The sequence below is a fragment of the Artemia sp. Qi Xiang Cuo genome, chromosome 3 (assembly GCF_049724085.1).
Source record: "Artemia sp. Qi Xiang Cuo chromosome 3, ASM4972408v1, whole genome shotgun sequence".
Taxonomy (NCBI): domain Eukaryota; kingdom Metazoa; phylum Arthropoda; class Branchiopoda; order Anostraca; family Artemiidae; genus Artemia; species Artemia sp. Qi Xiang Cuo.
The window spans coordinates 23,022,532-23,041,542 of NC_142796.1; the positions used below are offsets into that span (position 1 = coordinate 23,022,532).

Genomic DNA, 19,011 nt, shown 5'->3' on the forward strand with positions numbered 1-19,011 from the left:
GGGCTAGTGCCCTTTTAAATAGTTTAAAGTGAGTGGAGGGCACCTAGCCCCCCCACCCACGTCTATCATTCACCCAAACATCTCCAAACAAAATTCTGAGATAGCCATTTTGTTTATCGTAGGCTAGTTGATTTCCAGAGAGAAAATATGTTTTTGAGAAGGACACTCCCCCACAACCCTCAGGGCAAGGGTTTTAAGTTATACCCAGGGGGCATATAAGTTTTTATAGAAGGTGTTGTCGTAGAAACTTCAAAAAAGGCTCATTCAATTGGAAATTCAAAGGTCTAGTTCCCTTTTTAATAGTCAAAATTGATGGGAGGGCAACTAGCCCCCCCCCAAGCCCATCGTTCCCTCACACACGTCCAATAAAAATTTTGAGACAGCCATTTTGTTCAGCGTAGTTTATTTTTAGATAGAAAATTATGTTTTTGAGGAGGACGCTCCCCCACAACCCTCAGGGCAAGGGTTTTAAGTTATACCCTGGGGGCATATAATGTTTTTATAGAAGGCACTGTTGTAGAAACTTCAAAAACAGCTTATTCGATTGGAAATTCAAAGGGCTAGTCCCCTTTTTAATAGTCGAAAGTGATTGGAAGGCAACTAGCCCCCTCCACGCCCATCATTCCGCCAAACACATCTAATCAAAATTTTGAGATAGCCATTTTGTTCAGCGTAGTTGATTTATAGATAGAAAATACATTTTTGAGGAGGATGCTCCGCCACAGGCCTCAGGGCAAGGGTTTTAAGTTATGCCGTGGGGGCATATAAGGTTTTATAGAAAGCGTTGTCGTAGAAACTTCAGAAAAGGGCTCATTTGATTTGAAATTCAAAGGGCTAGTGCCCTTTTTAATGGTCGAAAGTGATTAGTAATATTTTTTGTTGTTGTTGTTGTTTAGACCAGGGCATTTCGTATCGAAGGAGTTGTCGTGGGAACTTCGAAAGGGGCTCATTCGATTGAAAATAGAAAGGGCTTATGCCCTTTTTAATAGTCGAAAGTAGTTGGAGGGCAAATAATCCCCCTTCCACTCCTACCCTCCCATTTGCCCATTATGTTTAAAAAATAAATGTTGCCTTAAGATTAAATCAAAATGCACTGTTATGATGCTAATTCCCAATAAGGCATCTCAGTAGTATCCCAAAAACGACTAAGGGTATTATGTTCAAACTTTCGAGGCTACTTCTGCTCTCAAAATTGAACCAAATCAAAATAGTGTAAGTGTATCCAAGCTATCAAAGAAAGTAAACAGATTTTTTTTTTGCGAATGGTATCAAGTTTTCCATTTCAGGTCAACTAGAGGAGGTATGAAAGTAAGTTAAACAGTACTATTTGTGTCCAGATTTTTAAAAGGGTGCATATTGTTAAAAATTGCTGAAAATTTTTCTTCAGCATACAAATAGCAGGCCAAACTATAAAGTCTTAAAAAACGAAAAGATTTAAAGTATTATTTTCTTTTTACTGAAAAGACTATGTCAATATAAAACGAACAGAAATTAATTAAAAAAACTTTTTCCGCAAAATAAGTTTTTCAAAGAAAAGTAAAGAACTCCATTAAACAAAAAATGAGCAAAAATAAAATCAAACAATCTACCAAGGTCGAAACTTCCACAAGTCATCATCGATAAATAAATGAAACCCAAAACGAACAGAAATTACAATAAATAACCGAGTCAAACTCAAAACGAGCATAAAGTAACATAAGTTGGGCGCAAAACCCCTGTTCCTTCCCAAGGCCAGAACAAAATTTGCACTTTACTGAAAAAATACAAATCAATGTGCATTGTCAGTTTAATATACATATACTGATACTTAGTAATCAAAATGTTAAAGTTATTTGATTTATTAAAGTTATAAAAGTAAAAACATTTATATTTTTTTCAGTAAAGTGTTTTTCAGTATATTTTTTTCCTATACGGAGTAGGTTTTTTACAATGAAGCACCGGATTGCAAATTTGTTGATTACCTTGATTTACTTAAAACCATTACTAAAGACAGTGGTTTGGTAGTCCGCGGATATCATGAAGCTGTATGTTATAAAAAGTAATTGTATAATATAGCGGCCACGCTTTGTTCTCGATCTGTAATAAAACCGGTTTTCTGTGTGTACTCGGAGATAATCAGCTTAGTCTGAGTGATATAAACTAATATGCAGATATTTTTAAATTAAATATTTAATATATACAGTTAGTTAGGTTAGGTATTTAATATAATGCGTTCTGGGCGGCCTGCATTCGATAATTCTCTGTTGTATTTCCATAATTTTGTTGATAAAGTGTTATATTTTCTTCATATTTTGCTATATTCTAATATGATTAACCTAACTTCAGTTCTTGAGTGTGGTAGTTCAGATTACAAAGTGTTGTCGCTATATCACACAAGTACCAGATCTGGCATTAGTATCAGGGACAAAGCCGCCTGAGTTGCGTCCAGGTCAGCGTTGCCTACACTTTAAGAAAAATTGTGCTACTTTTCTTACAAAATTTCACCACAAATTATTTTTGTGACACAACTATGGCATCCTTTGTCAGTTTGAATTTTAAAAAAAAAAAAAAAAAAAAAAAAAATGCTAGAATAAACATGTAAAGAAAATATTTTTTCTTCTCATATATTCACCCTCTCTCAGAAATTGATTTAACCAATTTAAGACGCCGTTATTAGTTTGGAACTTGTTGAGATTTATTTTTATGTTGACTTTGTGTTCGACGAAGCAACCCCTTTCTCTGATTTATACACATAGGGACTGGTCGGAGGATAAGTTCAAAATATCAAAAAGTGAACTTAACCTAGCGAATATAATCAAAACGTACCGAACTGTACCAGAGATTTTGGGTTGTGCCATAAAATGTTAGAATATACCGCATTGGCAATTGGCAAGTGGTACAATTGTACCGCGTTGGCTATACTGGTCCAGGTTTTATGGTCAGAAGTTGACATTTCATTGTTAATTAGTCTATGTGCTATTTCACTAGGTTCTTCCCAGCAGTTATGCTGGAAGAGACTCCAATCAATATGTATTTTCTGAAAGCAATGAAGTAAGTTTTATTGAAATTATAGTGTTTAGTTCAGAAAAGGTATCTTGGTCCTATCTAAGTAAAAACGGATTTTTCAAAGCGAGAAACGGCAGAGAACGTCAATTTATTGTGGCACCATCTCTTTTACCATTTAAGGGCGACATTTAAATTTTCAATCGTTTCAATGAGCCCACTCTAATATTCCACAAACGGTGGTTTTTTAAGATCACCCCTGTATGTGCTACACCTATAAAGGAGTACGTGTTTAAAAACAGGTGATTGCATATTTATACTATATACCTTGATTTACTTAGAACCATTACCAAAGGCGTGATTATGCAGCACGTGAGTTGCATGAAACCATATGGTAGATAAGACAAATTTAATGAAAACCGCTAGGAATTATTCACAAATTACAAAAATTTTGAGATTTCTGGGGGGCTTGGCCCTAAGCCTGGGGCCCCATCACGTAACTGGGGCCCTAAAAAAAGAGGAATATCAGTCCCAGCTACCTATGGCAACTAAAATGTGGCACCTACCGGCATAGATGCTTTTTCACGAGGCTCTTTCCTAGATATTAATTTTATAAAGCTTTGGAAAAATTCGGACCCTGCCCTTTTTTAAGGTTTACGCTCCCTCTGAAACACAAGATTTGGTGAAAAGTCTACAAGTGTAATCTGAACCGAGAGAAACAAAACTACTTATGTCATTTAATTTAACAGTTTTAGATCTATGAACTCACTGAGCCAGAAATAAATGGCACCAATGTGTTTTTCAATGAAAAAAAAGAAGATATTTTATGAATTCAAGGAGGAAGGGGAGGCAAAAAATAGGTGGACAAGTACCCCTCCCCCCCGCCCCCCCAACGACGGATTTCCGAATGCTTTCAATCTAAAAATTTTATTTTTCAATGTAAAAGAAAATGCAAAGCAAATCTCAAAAATTTAATTCGATAAATGGAAAGTGCTGAATCTCAGCTATCTACTATAGCAAAATTGTAGTCTTACTTTGAAACGGAGAACAGGAAGCTTAAGGCCGAAAAATGTATAAAACAAGCATCAAAACGTGGAACTTTTGTGCAAAAAAGAGGTGAATATGGCATTTTGTTCGTTCAAAAATACCTTTGAAAATAATCCCCAGAGGAAAAAGGGAAAGGACTTCCCTGGTAATGTTAGGTTCAACAGAAGAAAAAATTAATTAAAACCACAATGTTTCTGGGCTTTTGATTTCTAGACCTTGTTTCAGAAAGGAGATGTTGAAAACGCAGCCTCTGCAGCTCTAACCTATCTGGAAGCAAATCCTGACGATCGAATAATAAGAACAACATTGGAATTTTATTTAGGGGACCCAACCCTGAAAGATGCTTCACGAGTGAAGAGCTTTGCAGAAAAGGTAAGTATAAAATAAGAAATAATCGTGCATTCAATGAACTGAGTTTGATAATCAAGTTTATTTTCAAATTTGTTAAGGCCCTGGGCTGTATCTAGGATTTTGTTTGGGGAATGTCTTATAAAAAAACTTGGAGGGGATTTTACAAAAATGATTAGTGATTATCAAGGTTTTGGTGTATAAAAATCTGTTTAAATGCATTTTTGTAACTCTTGTACGAGTTGGACTAAAATTTAAGGGAGGGGGGGGAGGGTAAAATCGGGTAGCCCCTTTCACTAGTGTATGTCCATGAATAGGATCTTTTTATTTTAAGATTTGAAGCAGTAATCCTCTACCCTCTTTCTTTATTAAGTATACCCAGCTGACGAACAAGCTTGCAATACCTCCCCCTCACTTTTTGTGATGAAATCTATTGTCATACCTAAGGAGCTCATGGGGTATTAATCCGTTCTAAATTCAGCTTTAGCCTCATATACAACAAGCCGCTTCTATAGCCTCCTATAGGAATGTTCTAGCTTAACCAAAGACTATTTAAATGCAAAAATCGTCATGTTTAATGGTTTATAATCAGGGTTGTCATTACACTGGATTAAAAATTTCTACTTAATCAGCAAAAAGTATAATCAGCCGGAAAAAGTATGATTCAAGCGAATTTTCGCGTATTTGATCTTAAGTGGCGGCATTCGTCTGGAAATAGACTATTCGCTGATAAGTTACAACGCATATTCTATAGAGCGTAACAACGCATGTTGTCCTTATTTTAGTCCTATGTGTGGAGGTTTAGATGAGAGCGTGTATCACTTGATGTGTGAATGTGAGGAGTTGAGTGATTGGAGACTGGAAGTGTTTGGTAGGGGGTTTATGATTTTGAGTGGTTGGTGAATGTGTGTGCGAATGAGTGTTTTATGGGTATCAGAAGCTTGGCACGATTCCTTCGTCTCGCGATGAATCGTAGAAGTGAGATTTCTGTAGGATTATGTTAGGTTATCTGCAATTTCTTTGTAATGGTTCTTTGTTTATATTTTTTGCCATGGCCTATGGGCTTTTAGCGCAAATAAATTCTATTCTACTCTTTCACAGTCCGTGGATTTTAAACCAGCTTTCAATGCAGAAACTGGAATAACTATTACAAATCACCTTTCAGAGTTTATGAATAATAGAGTTTATTTAGTTACACAACCAAAACTATGACTACTAACGCCACTGCAGGGTGACCCTGAGGAGTGGCACCCCTTGAGGAAATTACAGCCTTTTAAATGACATAGAATCTGCACTGGATTGTGATGAGTGGGTAATTCTTCTGGGTTTCGTTTGTTTTGGCGGACTTTTTTGGGCTGAAAAACCTCGTCCTAGCTAAGTTATCTACTATGGGGTGCCTCGCAGTAATAGCATAATATTTGTAGGCATGATTATATAGTGAGTCGGAAGTAATAGTCTTTGCAGGATTTTGACTCTTTTTGATAGAAGAGCATCACCAAGTGTGGAAGAACTGTTAGTCCCCGTCCTGCACTGGTTCTGGGACTATTGCTTTTCCTGATACCATAATAATTTCAATGATTTAAAGAATATGAAAATTGAAACTTGGAATCTTACGACGTTAAAAAGCAACTATCGTATCGAAATTTTCACTGACGAATTTAGACGCTTTGAGCTGGACTTATTAGGACTTTCAGAAACTCATATCCCAGCGGTGGAAAACATGAAATTAGGTGACATAGAATGTATTTACTCAGACAGGAAGGACGGGGTGCACAGGCAAGGAATATGGCTCATTAAGAATGCTGGTTGCTCATTTTATCACCAAAAAAATGCAGTATATTAATCACCGTCATGGGCGTAGGGAGGGGGAGGCAGGGGAGGCAGCTGCCCCTCCCCTAGACCTTCAAATTTACATTAGATATGGCTGAAAAAGCAGATGGTTGGAAAAGCAGTTGATAAAAGGTAGACGGTTGAAAAAAACTGGAAATAAACAGAAATTTACTAAAACACATTTATTCAATTCAAACAAGAAGCAATCATCCATAATGTCTTGGAAAGATTTAGCTGTAATCCAAGAAGATTAATGCTGAAGCATATTGATGATTTATAATTTTTGGATGATTACTTATTAATTAGGATTTCATAAGTATGATAGAACTTGCTGGCAATATAAGGTTTTGCGAACTGCCAATTTAACTTCAGCTCCCCCCGCCCTTCATCACAGAAGTGGCTGCCCCCCCTAGGCAAGAAGCTACGTACGCCCATGCCGACATAACTTCATCTCTCCCTCCATCACACTATCGACTGCCCCCCCCTAGACAATATGCTGCCTACGTCCATGATCACAGTAGTATATTTCCCTGTACTGCATAACCGACTGATGGAGATAGCAGTGACTCAGATAAATTTTAATTACAGCTACAGGAACAAAAAGACAGGGTCCCAGGTAGAAATATGGTATTTTTATTAGGGTATTTTAATGCCCAGGTCGGTAAAAACAGGGACAGATAGTATTATAATACAGGTAAATTTGGCGTAGGAAAAGAAAACAGTAATTATTACAGACCGCTGCAATTTTGCAGGTATAACAATCTAGCTATAACCAATAAAGTATCTGGCCATATAATGGTCCATAAGTTAACTTGGTATTCACATGATGGTAAGACAGCGTGAGAAACCTTATTGATTATGTTATTGTGGACTGAAGACTGACAGGATCGATACAAGATATTAGGGTATATAGGAGTGCTGTTACTGATGTTAAAATAGAGATCACCATCTAGTAGTCTCCAGGGTTAATTTAAAGCTGATATTTAGGAAGGGTAACTATCTTTCGGAAGTTATGATGTTGGGACAATCTAGGATGAGAATTTGAGAGAAACTTTCCAGGAACAGTTGAACACTAAACTGGAGAGTTTAAAATTTTACAGTGTAGAAGATGGTTGGAATAATTTTAGGTCATCCCTATTCGACCTGTTGTTTACCGTCATGGAAAGGTAGTATGGTCTTCGATATTACCTATGTCGAAAATAGAAACATAGGACAAAAATGCTTTTCTGAAAAAGTGCTGGAAAAAGGAGACAAAAAGTGATTGATAAATTTTTATCGTGGTTTAGAACAGAAAAGACTAGATGTTCCTACTTCCAGTTTTCCACCCCTTTTTTTCAAAAAACAGATAGTCTGAACAGGCTATTAGCGATTAAGAACGGACGAGAATGCCGGAAATTGGCAAAAAATTTTAATTTTAGCACTAAAGACTGTATTTTTCCCTTCCTTTTTTGGGGAAGAGGGCGTCTACAAGAAAAAGTGAAAAGAAATTGACTGAGTACCGAGTTTTTTGTTAAAAGAGTAATGATGTAAATATGTTACATGCATCAAAATTCATCGCGAGTTGTACCCCATTTCTGTAGGAGGGATACCGTAAAAAAAACCGCTTTTTCACTCGAGCAGCATCAAGTTACGATGTTGACCGAGTGTCAACATTTTTTCCAACTTCACACCTAAAACTAGTTTATAGCGCCCACAAAGTTATTGAAGTCTAGTATTATTACTATTTTCCTTCCTCACCCCAGAGAGGCCTAAACTAGGACTCCATATATCCCCATTTGTCCCAGCCTAGGTATCATATTTATTCGATTATTGAAAGCATTTGGGTCCCAGGAAAAACAGGAATTCCTACAAGTGCAGACCAGGGACCGACAGCCCTTACACAGCCTACACATAAAGCCCTAAAGCTGGCTTACAACATACAAGCGATCGTCAGTCAGTGAGAAGTCCAGGTCCTCCAATTTGAATGGAGGCTTTGTGAAAGCCTGGCCCTTGAACATTACTTTGCTTTCAGCACTCTTATCAACAAGATGGACGTACTGCAGAAACGTCTCGAAAGTCTGTCTTCCCGACTCAGTTTATGTTCATGTCTGCAAATACTATATCAAAATAGGGATGCAACCTGTACAAAAATCCCATAGCAATAGAAATTAAATAGCCCAAGAAATCCCTCTGAAACAAGCAAAGGCCAAAAGAACCGTCCATTTCTCAAAATCTATTGCGAGTCTGTGTTGTTAGCTAGGGTAAGATTTCCTAGAGGCTACACAGCAACACCATTTGCAGGCACGTTGTGACTAGGCAAGCGTATGAACGGTTTGAACGGGACGACAATAATAATCCTCAATGACAGAAATGACGACAGCAGCAATGAAAATGATGATGACGGTGATGACGTCAGGCTCCGGAAAAGTCTAGGGGTCATAGGGCTCATATAAAAATTAAATCAAAGTTTTTTAAAGATTAAAGCAGTAATTTCATTGTTAATCAACAAGCTACAAAATCTACTGGAGTAAAAAAATAAAATGGAAGAATGACTTTCAGGCTTTTACAATTTGGATCAATAGCCATTTAATTGGTCATTAAAACTCTTAATTTACAGTACTCTTTTATTCTTTAAAATTTATTCTTTATTCTTTTTATTCTTTTATTCTTAAAAACAAGGTCAAAACTTGCAACAAAGAATACTTGTAATAAAGCTTCGTAGTAAAGTTAATTTTTCCTTGAAGAAAGATTGGTCGATTACTTTTTAAACTTAAAATTTGTCTTTGATCACATGAATTAATTATTGAAGTTATATACCAGTGATGATGGGGAAGAATATCCTCATGGATACTTCAATAAAAATGAAATAATGAAACATTTTTTTTAATTTGTCCCAATAACTGGAATATATGACACAAATATAAGTATTTACATTGAATCTTGACGTCCCTAAGAGGCCACGCAGATAGAATTTCGCTTCCAAGGATAGACAAGGAAAATGGGCTTATGCAGGCACGTAATTTCATTAAATCTTGGGGAGGGGGAGTTGAATTTGCCAATAGTGAAAATGACGAAGTAAAAATGAAAAGTGAGCCATTGAAGTGCCATAAAGGCAAGGGTATACTAAAGAAAACTGATCTATTCTGTGAATGCTTGAATTAAGTAGGGATATCTTAGTTTTCACAACCCATAGGTCTACTTCGTATTTTACACTAAATACTACTACTACTACTAACAACTCACCGCAGCACCAAGCCGCCTAAGGCCAACACAGCTACACACGCTCCTCCTCCATCCTAATCTATTCATAGCCTCCCTTTATACACCCGCCCACGAAGTTCCCATTTCCTTTAAATCTTTCTTTATAACGTCCTCCCACCCCAGACGGGGACGACCTCCCTTCAGTTTAGCCCTAGATAGTTGGCCGAAAACAGCAATCTTCAGTAATCTTTCATCTTTCATCCGCACAACGTGCCCTAGCCACCTCAACCTATCTTTCATTATAGCCCTAGAGAACGGTATTGAACCACATTTTTCGTATAGCCTATTGTTTGAAATACGGTCAGTCAGCCGGGTACCCAGAGCAATCCTTAAGCACTTTCTCTGGAAAACATCGAGCAAATCTTCATCCGCTTTTCGGAGCGTCCGTGTTTCAGAACCATAATTGAACACTGTCATCACAGTAGCTTCTAATATTCTAATCTAGGTTCACATACTTATCTTCCTAATCTTCCAGACTTTTTTAAACTGTGAAAATACACCCTGAGCCTTGGCTATTCAATTTTTAACATCTTCACTACTCCCACCATCTTTACTAATAATACTACCAAGGTAAGTGAAGCTGCCCACCTGATCAATCGTTTGATTACTCAACGTCAACTTTTCAGCTTCACTTATTCCTAGCCTTAGTGACTTAGCCTTCCTAACATTAATTTTCAAACCAATTCTAGCACCCTGAACTCGCAAAACCTCTAAAACTTCATTCATTTTGCTCACACTTTCATCTAGGACGCTTAAATCATCAGCATAATGCAAGTCCAGGAGACTTTTTCCTCCCCATTCGATTCCGTGGTCTCCCATTGCCTTTCCTGTGCTCCTTAAAACAAAGTCCATCAAAATAATCTATATAAAGGGGGATAGAACACAGCCCTGCTTAACTCCTGATTTCATACAAAACCAGCTACTAACCTCATTTCCTACCTTAACCGCAGCATTGCTATTCTCCTACATAGCACGAATCACTTTAATGTATTTGTCTTGTATACCATACAAGGAGAAAACCTTTACTAAAGCTCTTCTGTCAACAGAGTCGAACGCTTGCTCATAATATATAAAACTGAGGACCAAAGGAGTTTGACAACTCAGGCACTTCTCAATAAGAGTTAAAATTTGGTCGACGCATTCTCTACCTTTTCTAAAATCCCGCTGTTCTTCTCTTAAAACTTTGTCTACAGCATGTATCAGTCTAAAAAGTATCATATTACTATGTAATTTACAACCTATATAGACCAGACTAATGCCTCGATAATTATCATACTCACTTTTGTCACCTTTCATATAAAGTGGCTTAATTAAGGTTTTCCTAAAATCGTTAGGTACTTTCCCTTTTTCAAAAATCATATTCATAATCTTCAATAACTTATTTCTAACCTCAGAGCCACCATATTTAAGAAACTCATTTACCACCCTATCAGCACTTGGAGCCTTATTATTCTGTAATCCTTTTAGTACTGTTGCTAATTTCTCCTCACGAAACAAATCTTCCTTCACATCCAAGGTATCACAAACTTTTTCTTTTTCCTCTATATTTTTTACTGCAACTCTATCTTGGTTAAGCAAGTTCTCAAAATGTTCGGCCCATCTCTCTTTAGTTTTTTCCTTATCGCTAATTGCAACCCCATTCCTATCTTTAACTGGGACAAGTCCGGATTGACGACTCCCTCTCAATTTGTTAACATGCCAGTACAATATTTTACTATTATGCCGTCGAACTGCATCTTCCAGATCCTCGGATATTTTATCCATGGCCTCCACTTTACATCTCCTTAGTTCATATTTTAATGCTTTCTCCACTTTCTTTACATTTCTTTTGTTTTCATACGATCTATCACTCAGATAATTCTTGTATAAGTCCTTTCTCCTTTCTATTAAAAATAAAGCTTTTTCACTAATATTCTTAGCTGCAGTTATAGCTTTCTTCCCTAATACACCTTCCGCAACTTCACAAATTTTTTTCCTAAAATTATTCCAACCATCTTCCAAATTATCAAGTTTTAAACTTTGCAGATTAGTATTTAACCGATTCAGGAAATATTGTTTAAAATTCTCGTCTTGGAGTCTACCAACATCATAGCTTCCCGGGAGGTAGTTACCATTCTTAAAGTTGAGTTTAAATTAACCCTTGAAACTACAAGATAGAGGTCTTTACTTTTAACATCAATAACCGCACTCCTATATACCCTAGTGTCTTGTATTGATCCTGCCAGTCTTCAGTTTACAGTAATATAAACAATAAGGTTTGCTGTCTTACCATCACGTGAATACCGTGTTAAACTTATGAGCCATTTTATGACAAAACACCGTATTGGTTATAACTAGATTGTTATACCTACAAAAGTACAAAAGTCTGTATCCATTACTGTTTTCCTTTCCTACACCAAATTTACCCAGGCTGGGATACCATCTATCCCTATTTCTACCAACCTGGGCGTTAAAATCTCCCAGTAATAACATCATATTTCTACCTGGGACCTTGTCTATTTGCTCCTGTAACTGTAAGTAAAATTCATCCGAGTCACTAGTATTTCCGTCAGTCGGTTCTACAGGGGTATATACTACTATAACTAATACCCTGAACTTTGTAGTCATAAACTGAGCAATTAGTATTCTATTATTAATACCTTCCAGCCTAAACAAGACTTAGCAGCTTCCTTATTCATCATCAAGACTATTCCATGTCTATGTACCCCATCCTTCCTGCCAGAGGAAACAAATTCTATATCACCTAATTTCATGCTTCCTAACCCTGGGATATGAGTTTCTGAAACTCCTAATAAATCCAGTTTGAATCGTCTGAATTCGTCAGTCAAAATGTCGATACGATAGTCATTTTTTAATGTCGTAACATTCCAAGTTCCAATTTTCATGTTCTTTAAATCATTGAAATTATTTTCGCCTCAGGAAAAGCAATGATCCCGGAAACCATTGCTGGACGGGGATCACATATCTTCTCAAGTCTACACCGAAGTGCTTAAGCCGGCTTAGAACCGGACAGCAAGAAGTCCCTGGGGCCTCCAGTATGAATGAAGGCTTTGTTGCAATCCTGGGCTCATCTTGGTCACAACATGGTTTTCAGCACTTGGCGATGCTCTTCTATCAACAAGAGTCGAAATCCTGCACAGACAGTCTCAAGCCTATTACATCTGACTCAGTATATATTCATGCCTACAAATATTATGCTACTACGGGGAGGCAACCCATAATAGATAAATTAGCTAGGAAGAGGTTTTTCAGCCCAAAGACGCCCATAAAAACATACCAAGCCCAGAAGAATTGTCCATTAGTCAGAATCCCGTGCGAATTCTGTGTCGTTTTCTAGGCTATAATTTTCTCGAGGGGCGCCACTCCTCAAGTGGGAATAGAGTTGACCGCAAGGTCCCCAGTCTTGCAGGTACCCCAAAAGGGTCGAGGCAGCCCTTTGCAGAGGCCGCTGTCCATAGATCTGGATCTTACGCCTTGCCACAGTTGTCCTCCTATAGAGGATCCTCCCGCGATGGTTTTCTGCATCATCATGCAATTTAACCCATTGCTGGGAGAAGGTTTGCAACTCATGGGACTTGTGGACAAACCCGTGGGCCCTTTTGAGTGTACATTTGAGGGGCCTTTTTCCTCCTCCGCCTGAATTTATGACCCAGGGCGAGGGTGCCCGGGGTCACCCTCGCTTTTTAGATAATAAATTATTCAGTTTTTCCGACTTGAACCACAACAATGAAATCGTCAGCCCCTCAAATTATCCAAAATGGTGTATCTCATGAACAAAGTTTTGTACAAAAAGACTAATCATCACACTTTCATCAGTTCTTCAAGGATTAGGGATAACATTAATAAAAAGTGTATCTCCCCTAATCCAAAAGATGATTTTTTTGCCATGGGCCAACTTTAAAACACAACACGCCATGGCGACAATACGGGTCAGTACTGAAAAGGACCACAATATAAGCCCAAAATCTTTAGCAATGAGAGAACTATGAAAGTTTCTGAGGTATGTATGATCAAATGTTTCTAATTTATTTCCAAACGCAGAAATTAAATTTCCATCAAGAACTCGTTGATGAAAATCAAAGAATTCTTGATTTTGAATTAAAATCAAGTATTTTGCAGGCGTCAAGACATGGCTAATTGTAGAAAAAGCCAAGACTGATAATCCGAGTGATTGAGAGGCAAATCTGGGATAAGCCAACCGAAATCCCGCATAGAAATAGTCTTTAAGAGTAGATAGCAGCACTTACAGACCTGCGGGGAAATACTCCTTTTTCTCTGTTTCTAAACTTTCAATTAATTAGTAAAAGAAAATATTTTTGGTAATATGGCTAGGGGACTGTCGTACTGTTTAACCGCTTTTGGATTTGCTCTAACTTTAACTTGAAACCGGTGCCTGCTTAAACGGAACAATCCACTCGAAAGCCAAAACATAGTTTGAAGAAATGAGAGCTTGGCGCAATAGCCTCAAAATGTCCTCTGACATACACTGTAAAACCTTACTTCAGCTCACACAGTGTAGGATGTGGCTCATGGACAAGCAAAAGCTCGGTCCAGCTGTCATGTCGTGTCATCAATGTGGCAAGGCGTCCACGCTTTTTGTAAGAGCTATAGATGTTATTTTTATTGTGGGCGACTGATTCGAGGTTTGGGCCACAATGGCATCTTGCCTCAAAAAATTATGTATTGGGAGGAGGGTTATTGGTCCCCCTTTTGGCTTGGTATTTTGAGACAGGGCTAGCGCTTCTTATGTTTATCTTTGTAGTTTGATTGTGTCAAGATTCCCGTCAATGTTTTCCTCACCCCAAGAACCCGAAAACTTTAGGCAAGCTTGAGTAGCCAACACTTGTCAATCAGAAGGGAGGGAGAGTAATTCATCACTCACCGACTCTCAGTGACAAGTGGTAATTGGTCCTCAAAACCAGCACTACCAGCAGAAACTCTTTGTGGCACCCCAGATTGCTCCCCACGGATCCTTTCTTGTGCCACGACTGGCACTTCATAAGTCAAAGAAGTTTGACCCCCAGATATAATTTTGATAGCCTTTACTGACTTCAGTTTTATCAAATCTTGGCAGCGTATTGCCCAAAATATCCTTGCCTCATGACCAGGCACTGGGTAGGAAGGCCAGCGGCTCGATGGTTACTGGGATTACCAGTAGTAGGCCCCAATTTGTACTTCGGTTATTAACACACCTGCCACTATCAAGGGCAGCACAGGAAGGCTGTCACAATTATCTCCACCACAGAGGTCAGTCTTTCATCACTGTTTCGTAATCAACTGATGTCAGCAACATTAGACCATAGTATCGCCACCACAACACAATAAGAAACTGAATTTGGAGCCAACAGAGATTGATCTTGGAGCTGACGATATCTTCCGAATAGCTATTGGCTTAGAAAAATAATCAAAGTGTGGCCTCTTCTAAAACTCTTACATTTGTTAATAAGGAAACGAAAAAAGGAAAGGAGGGCTTGTTTTTTTTCTAAGCTGCTACTCTTTTACGTGTCTTCAAAAAGATTGTTAGAGAATTTCTATCTAATAATTCAATTTGTTTTTTTTTTCGTTTCCCGTGGAGTTTATGCCTCTGGATTAGGTTGGATATTTACTTGAGTTGGTGAAGTCATCGCTATTCCCTGCCTGGCTTGTGACTTGAATAATTTTTGAGGTGGGTGACTGGATTTGGTTTTTATTTTCTTATTTATTTTTTTTTGCTGGGATAATTTTGTTCTCCTTTGCACTTTCCTGGCCATGGAGCCTTACAGGTGAGACTATGGTGAAGCTGTATTCTGTTGATGTTAATTTATTCTTAAATACAAGGACTCAGAACTAATCATATTATGCGATATCAGACGAGGCGAAATCAGATCTATGCAGTTTGTGTATAAGCTTCCTAAGGTCTAAAACCCTTATGACCCTTACTGCACCAATTAAGAAGGGGCTTTACGTGACAGATTTGTCTGTTGTTTCTCATTTTTTTTATTTTCTAGTGTCGAGTGGGATAAATTTATTTATTTTGTTAGGACCATGAAGACCTATTTCTTCGCGGAGTTGATGCTTATGAGAAAAAGAGGGACGATCAAGCAATAACTTACATGGAACTAGCTTTAAAATATTTTCTTGAGGAAGAAGACGAGTGCAGAATTCTGTGCGAAGGAGCTTTTGATCAAGGATGGTTTCCAGACTTCATATCCTCAGTGGCAAGTAAGTACGCATACCAATTGTTATGCGAATAACAGACGATGGTAACATAACCATTCAAGGTTACGAACTGTACATATTGAGCAGTCCCCAACCATAGTAATCAAATATCGGAAAAAGAAATCTGTAATAATATGTGCATGAAGTAGATCTATCTTTCAAGCTAATTCCAAAAGTGCATCATATGTCAAGTTAACAATTACACATCATAAGTTATTACCCTTAGAAATTTTCATAGCTTTGACAAAAGAGCAAGGACCCCCAGAAAGGACAACAGCCTTAGAGAAAAAGATAATGGCTTTTATGGCGATAATGGCTTAAGTTTTCTCTAGTATTTTTTTAAAGGAGTTCTTGTCGGAACTGTAGTCTTTAAAAATTGAGAGAAAGCTCATTGAAACGGAGCACCCTTTACATTTAGGGATTTTAGCACCTCTAATTTGTTTAATTTGATGTACGTGATTACTTATCCAAAAATAAACTTAAGTTTGCTATATTTAATACTTAAATTAAATAGTGAAGCTTCAAATATGGATCAAAGGGTAGACCCTTAAAGCTTGAAAATGCTTAGATTACATGCCAAACTTTAAATATGGGGCCCTATTCAATTGACTGCGAGTTAGGGGCATAATTTACTATGGGCAGGGGGGAAACTGCCCCCCCCCAGCCTCATATTGACCCTCCAGGTGAAATTTAGTTACTACAACGAAAAAACTTGTCAAAACTAAGGTAAGCCTGCATAATTCAAGCATCCAGAGAAACTGGTCAGTTTTCTTTAGTATATTTTGGCCCTTATTGTACTATATGGTTCGTTTTTCCCTTTTCCCTGTCATTTTCACTTGATTTGGGAAAGTCGGCTCCAAATTTGCCCCCGCCCCCGCCCCTCCAGGATTTTGATGAGGCCATTGCTGCGAATGACTACAACTTTGCTTAATATCTCCCGTTCGAGTTACCCTTTTTCAAATCAAATAGTTACTGGAATTCTCTGTGCAAACTATGTGTTCTCTTTAAGGAAAAGAAGCAAGCTTTTCTAGTCTGAAATGAAGTGTCATAGTGTGCTCTAGAACTGCAATAATAAGGCTCTATTGAGATTTTTTCTTTCCAGCACTATCATTTCATTGACAAATTTCATAGGCAGCGCAATCGCGCTGCCTAAGTAAAGAACGATGTTGGCACAATGAATTTTTTATTTTTTTTGTTTTGTTTTTTCCATACCAGGGCACTTCGTATCGAAGGAGTTGTCATAGAAACTTCGAAAAGAGCTCATCCGATTGGAAATTGGAATGGCTAGGCCCTGGTTAATAGTCGAAAGTGATTAGAAGGCAATTAACACCCCTTCCACGCCCACCATATCCCAAAACACATCCAATCAAAATTTTGAGATAGCCATTTTGTTCAGCGTAGTTGATTCCTAGATAGAAATTATGTTTTTAAGGAGGTCCCTCCCCCAAAACCCTCAGGACAAGGATTTTAAGTTATGCCCTGGGGGCATATAAGAACGATGTTGGTACAATGTATTATTTTTTTTCCTTTAGACCAGGGCACTTCGTATCGAAGACGTTGTCGTAGAAACTTCGAAAAGGGCTCATTCAATTGGAAATCAGAGTGGCTTGTGTCCTTTCTAATAGTCGAAAGCGATTGGAAGGCAACTAATACCCCTTCCACGCCCACCATTTTCCGAAAAACATCCAATCAAAATTTTGATATAGCCATTTTGTTCAGCGTAGTTCATTTCCAAATAGAAATTATGTTTTTGAGGAGGACACTCTCCCACAGCCCTTAGGGCACGGGCTGTAAGTTTTTCCCCGGGAGCATATGAGCTTCTTATAGAAAGCTTTGTTGTAGAAACTACAAAAAGGGTTCATTCAATTTGAAATTCTAAGGGCTGGTGCTATTTTTAATAGTCGAAAGTGATTGAAGGGCAACTAATCCCCCTCTCACGCCCACCTTTTCCCCAAACTTATCCAATCAAAATTTTAAGATAGCCATTTTGTTCAACTTAGTTGAAAGCTCTGGAAATTAAGTCTTTGAGGGTGACACCCCCCACCCCCCACAGCCCTCTTGGCAAGGGTTGTAAGTTATGCCCTGGGGGCATATAAGGTTTTTATACAACGCGTTGTCGTAGAAACTTCAAAAAGGGCTCGTTCAATTGGAAATTGAAATGGATAGTGACCTTTTTAATAGTTGAAAGTGATTGAAAGGCAACTAACACTCCTTCCACACCCACCATTTTCCCAAACACATCAAATCAAAATTTTGAGATTTGTTCCACGCAGTTTAAAGTTCAGGAAACTATACCTTTGAGCAGGACACCCCCCACAGTCTTCAGGGCAAGGGTTATAAGTTATGCCCTGGGGGCATATAGGTTTTTATTGAAATCTTTGCCGTTAGAACTTGAAAAAGGGCTCATTCGATTGGAAATTCAAAGGTCTAGTGCCCTTTTTAATAGTCGAAAGTGATTTGAGGGCAACTAACCCCCCTCTCACGCCCACCTTTTCCACAAACACATCCAATCCAAATTTTTGATAGCCATTTTGTTCAGCATAGTTGATTTCCAGATTGAAATTATGTTTTTGAGGAGGACACACCCACACATCCCTCAAGGCAAGGGTTGTAAAGTAAGCCCTGGGGGCATATAAGGTTTTTATAGAAAGCATTGTCGTAGAAACTTCAAAAAAGGCTCAATTGATTGGAAATTCAAAGGGCTAGTGCCGTTTTTAAAGTGATTGGAGGGCAACTAACCCCCCTCTCGCGCCCAAATTTTCCCCAAACCCATCCAATCAAAATTTTAAGATAGCCATTTTGTCTAACGTAATAGAAAGTTCTGGAAATTAGGTATTTGAGGATGACCAACCCACACAGCCCTCAGAGCAAGAGTTGTAAGTTATGCCCTGGGGTCATATAAGGTTTTTGTAGAACGCGTTGTCATAGATTTCAAAAAGGGCTCATTCGATTGGAAATTGAAATGGCTAGTGCCCTTTTTAATAGTCGAAAGTGATTGGAAGGCAACCAACACCCCTTCCACGCCCACTATTTCCCCAAAAACATCCAAATTTTGGGATAGCCATATTTTCCCACGCGTTTTAAATTTAAGGAAATTATACCTTTGATTAGAACGTTGCCCCCACAGTCTTCAGGGCAAGGGTTATATGTTAGTCCCCTGAATCATATTAACTTTTATAGAATTCTTTGTCGTAGAAGCTTGAAAAGCGGCTAATTCAACTGTAATTGCAAAAGTTTATTGCCCTTTTTAATAGTCGCGAAATGGAATTGAGGGCAACTAACTCCCCTCTCACGCACAAATTTCCCCTAAACACATCCAATCCAAAATTTAAGATAGCCATTTTATTAAACGTAATTGAAAGTTTT

General features: G+C 38.1%; 1 protein-coding gene across 2 annotated transcripts in view; it reads left to right on the forward strand.

Annotated features, from left to right (window-relative positions):
* The window catches only part of LOC148953880 (cartilage-associated protein-like), a 39,094-nt gene that overhangs the window by 10,756 nt on the left and 9,327 nt on the right, over positions 1–19,011 (forward strand). For both annotated transcript variants that reach the window (XM_089085672.1, XM_089085673.1), the window contains exons 2-3: positions 4,255–4,401; positions 15,468–15,648. In XM_089085672.1, the coding sequence (XP_088941798.1) occupies positions 4,255–4,401; positions 15,468–15,648 (328 nt within the window). The remainder of the gene's footprint in view (positions 1–4,254; positions 4,402–15,467; positions 15,649–19,011) is intronic.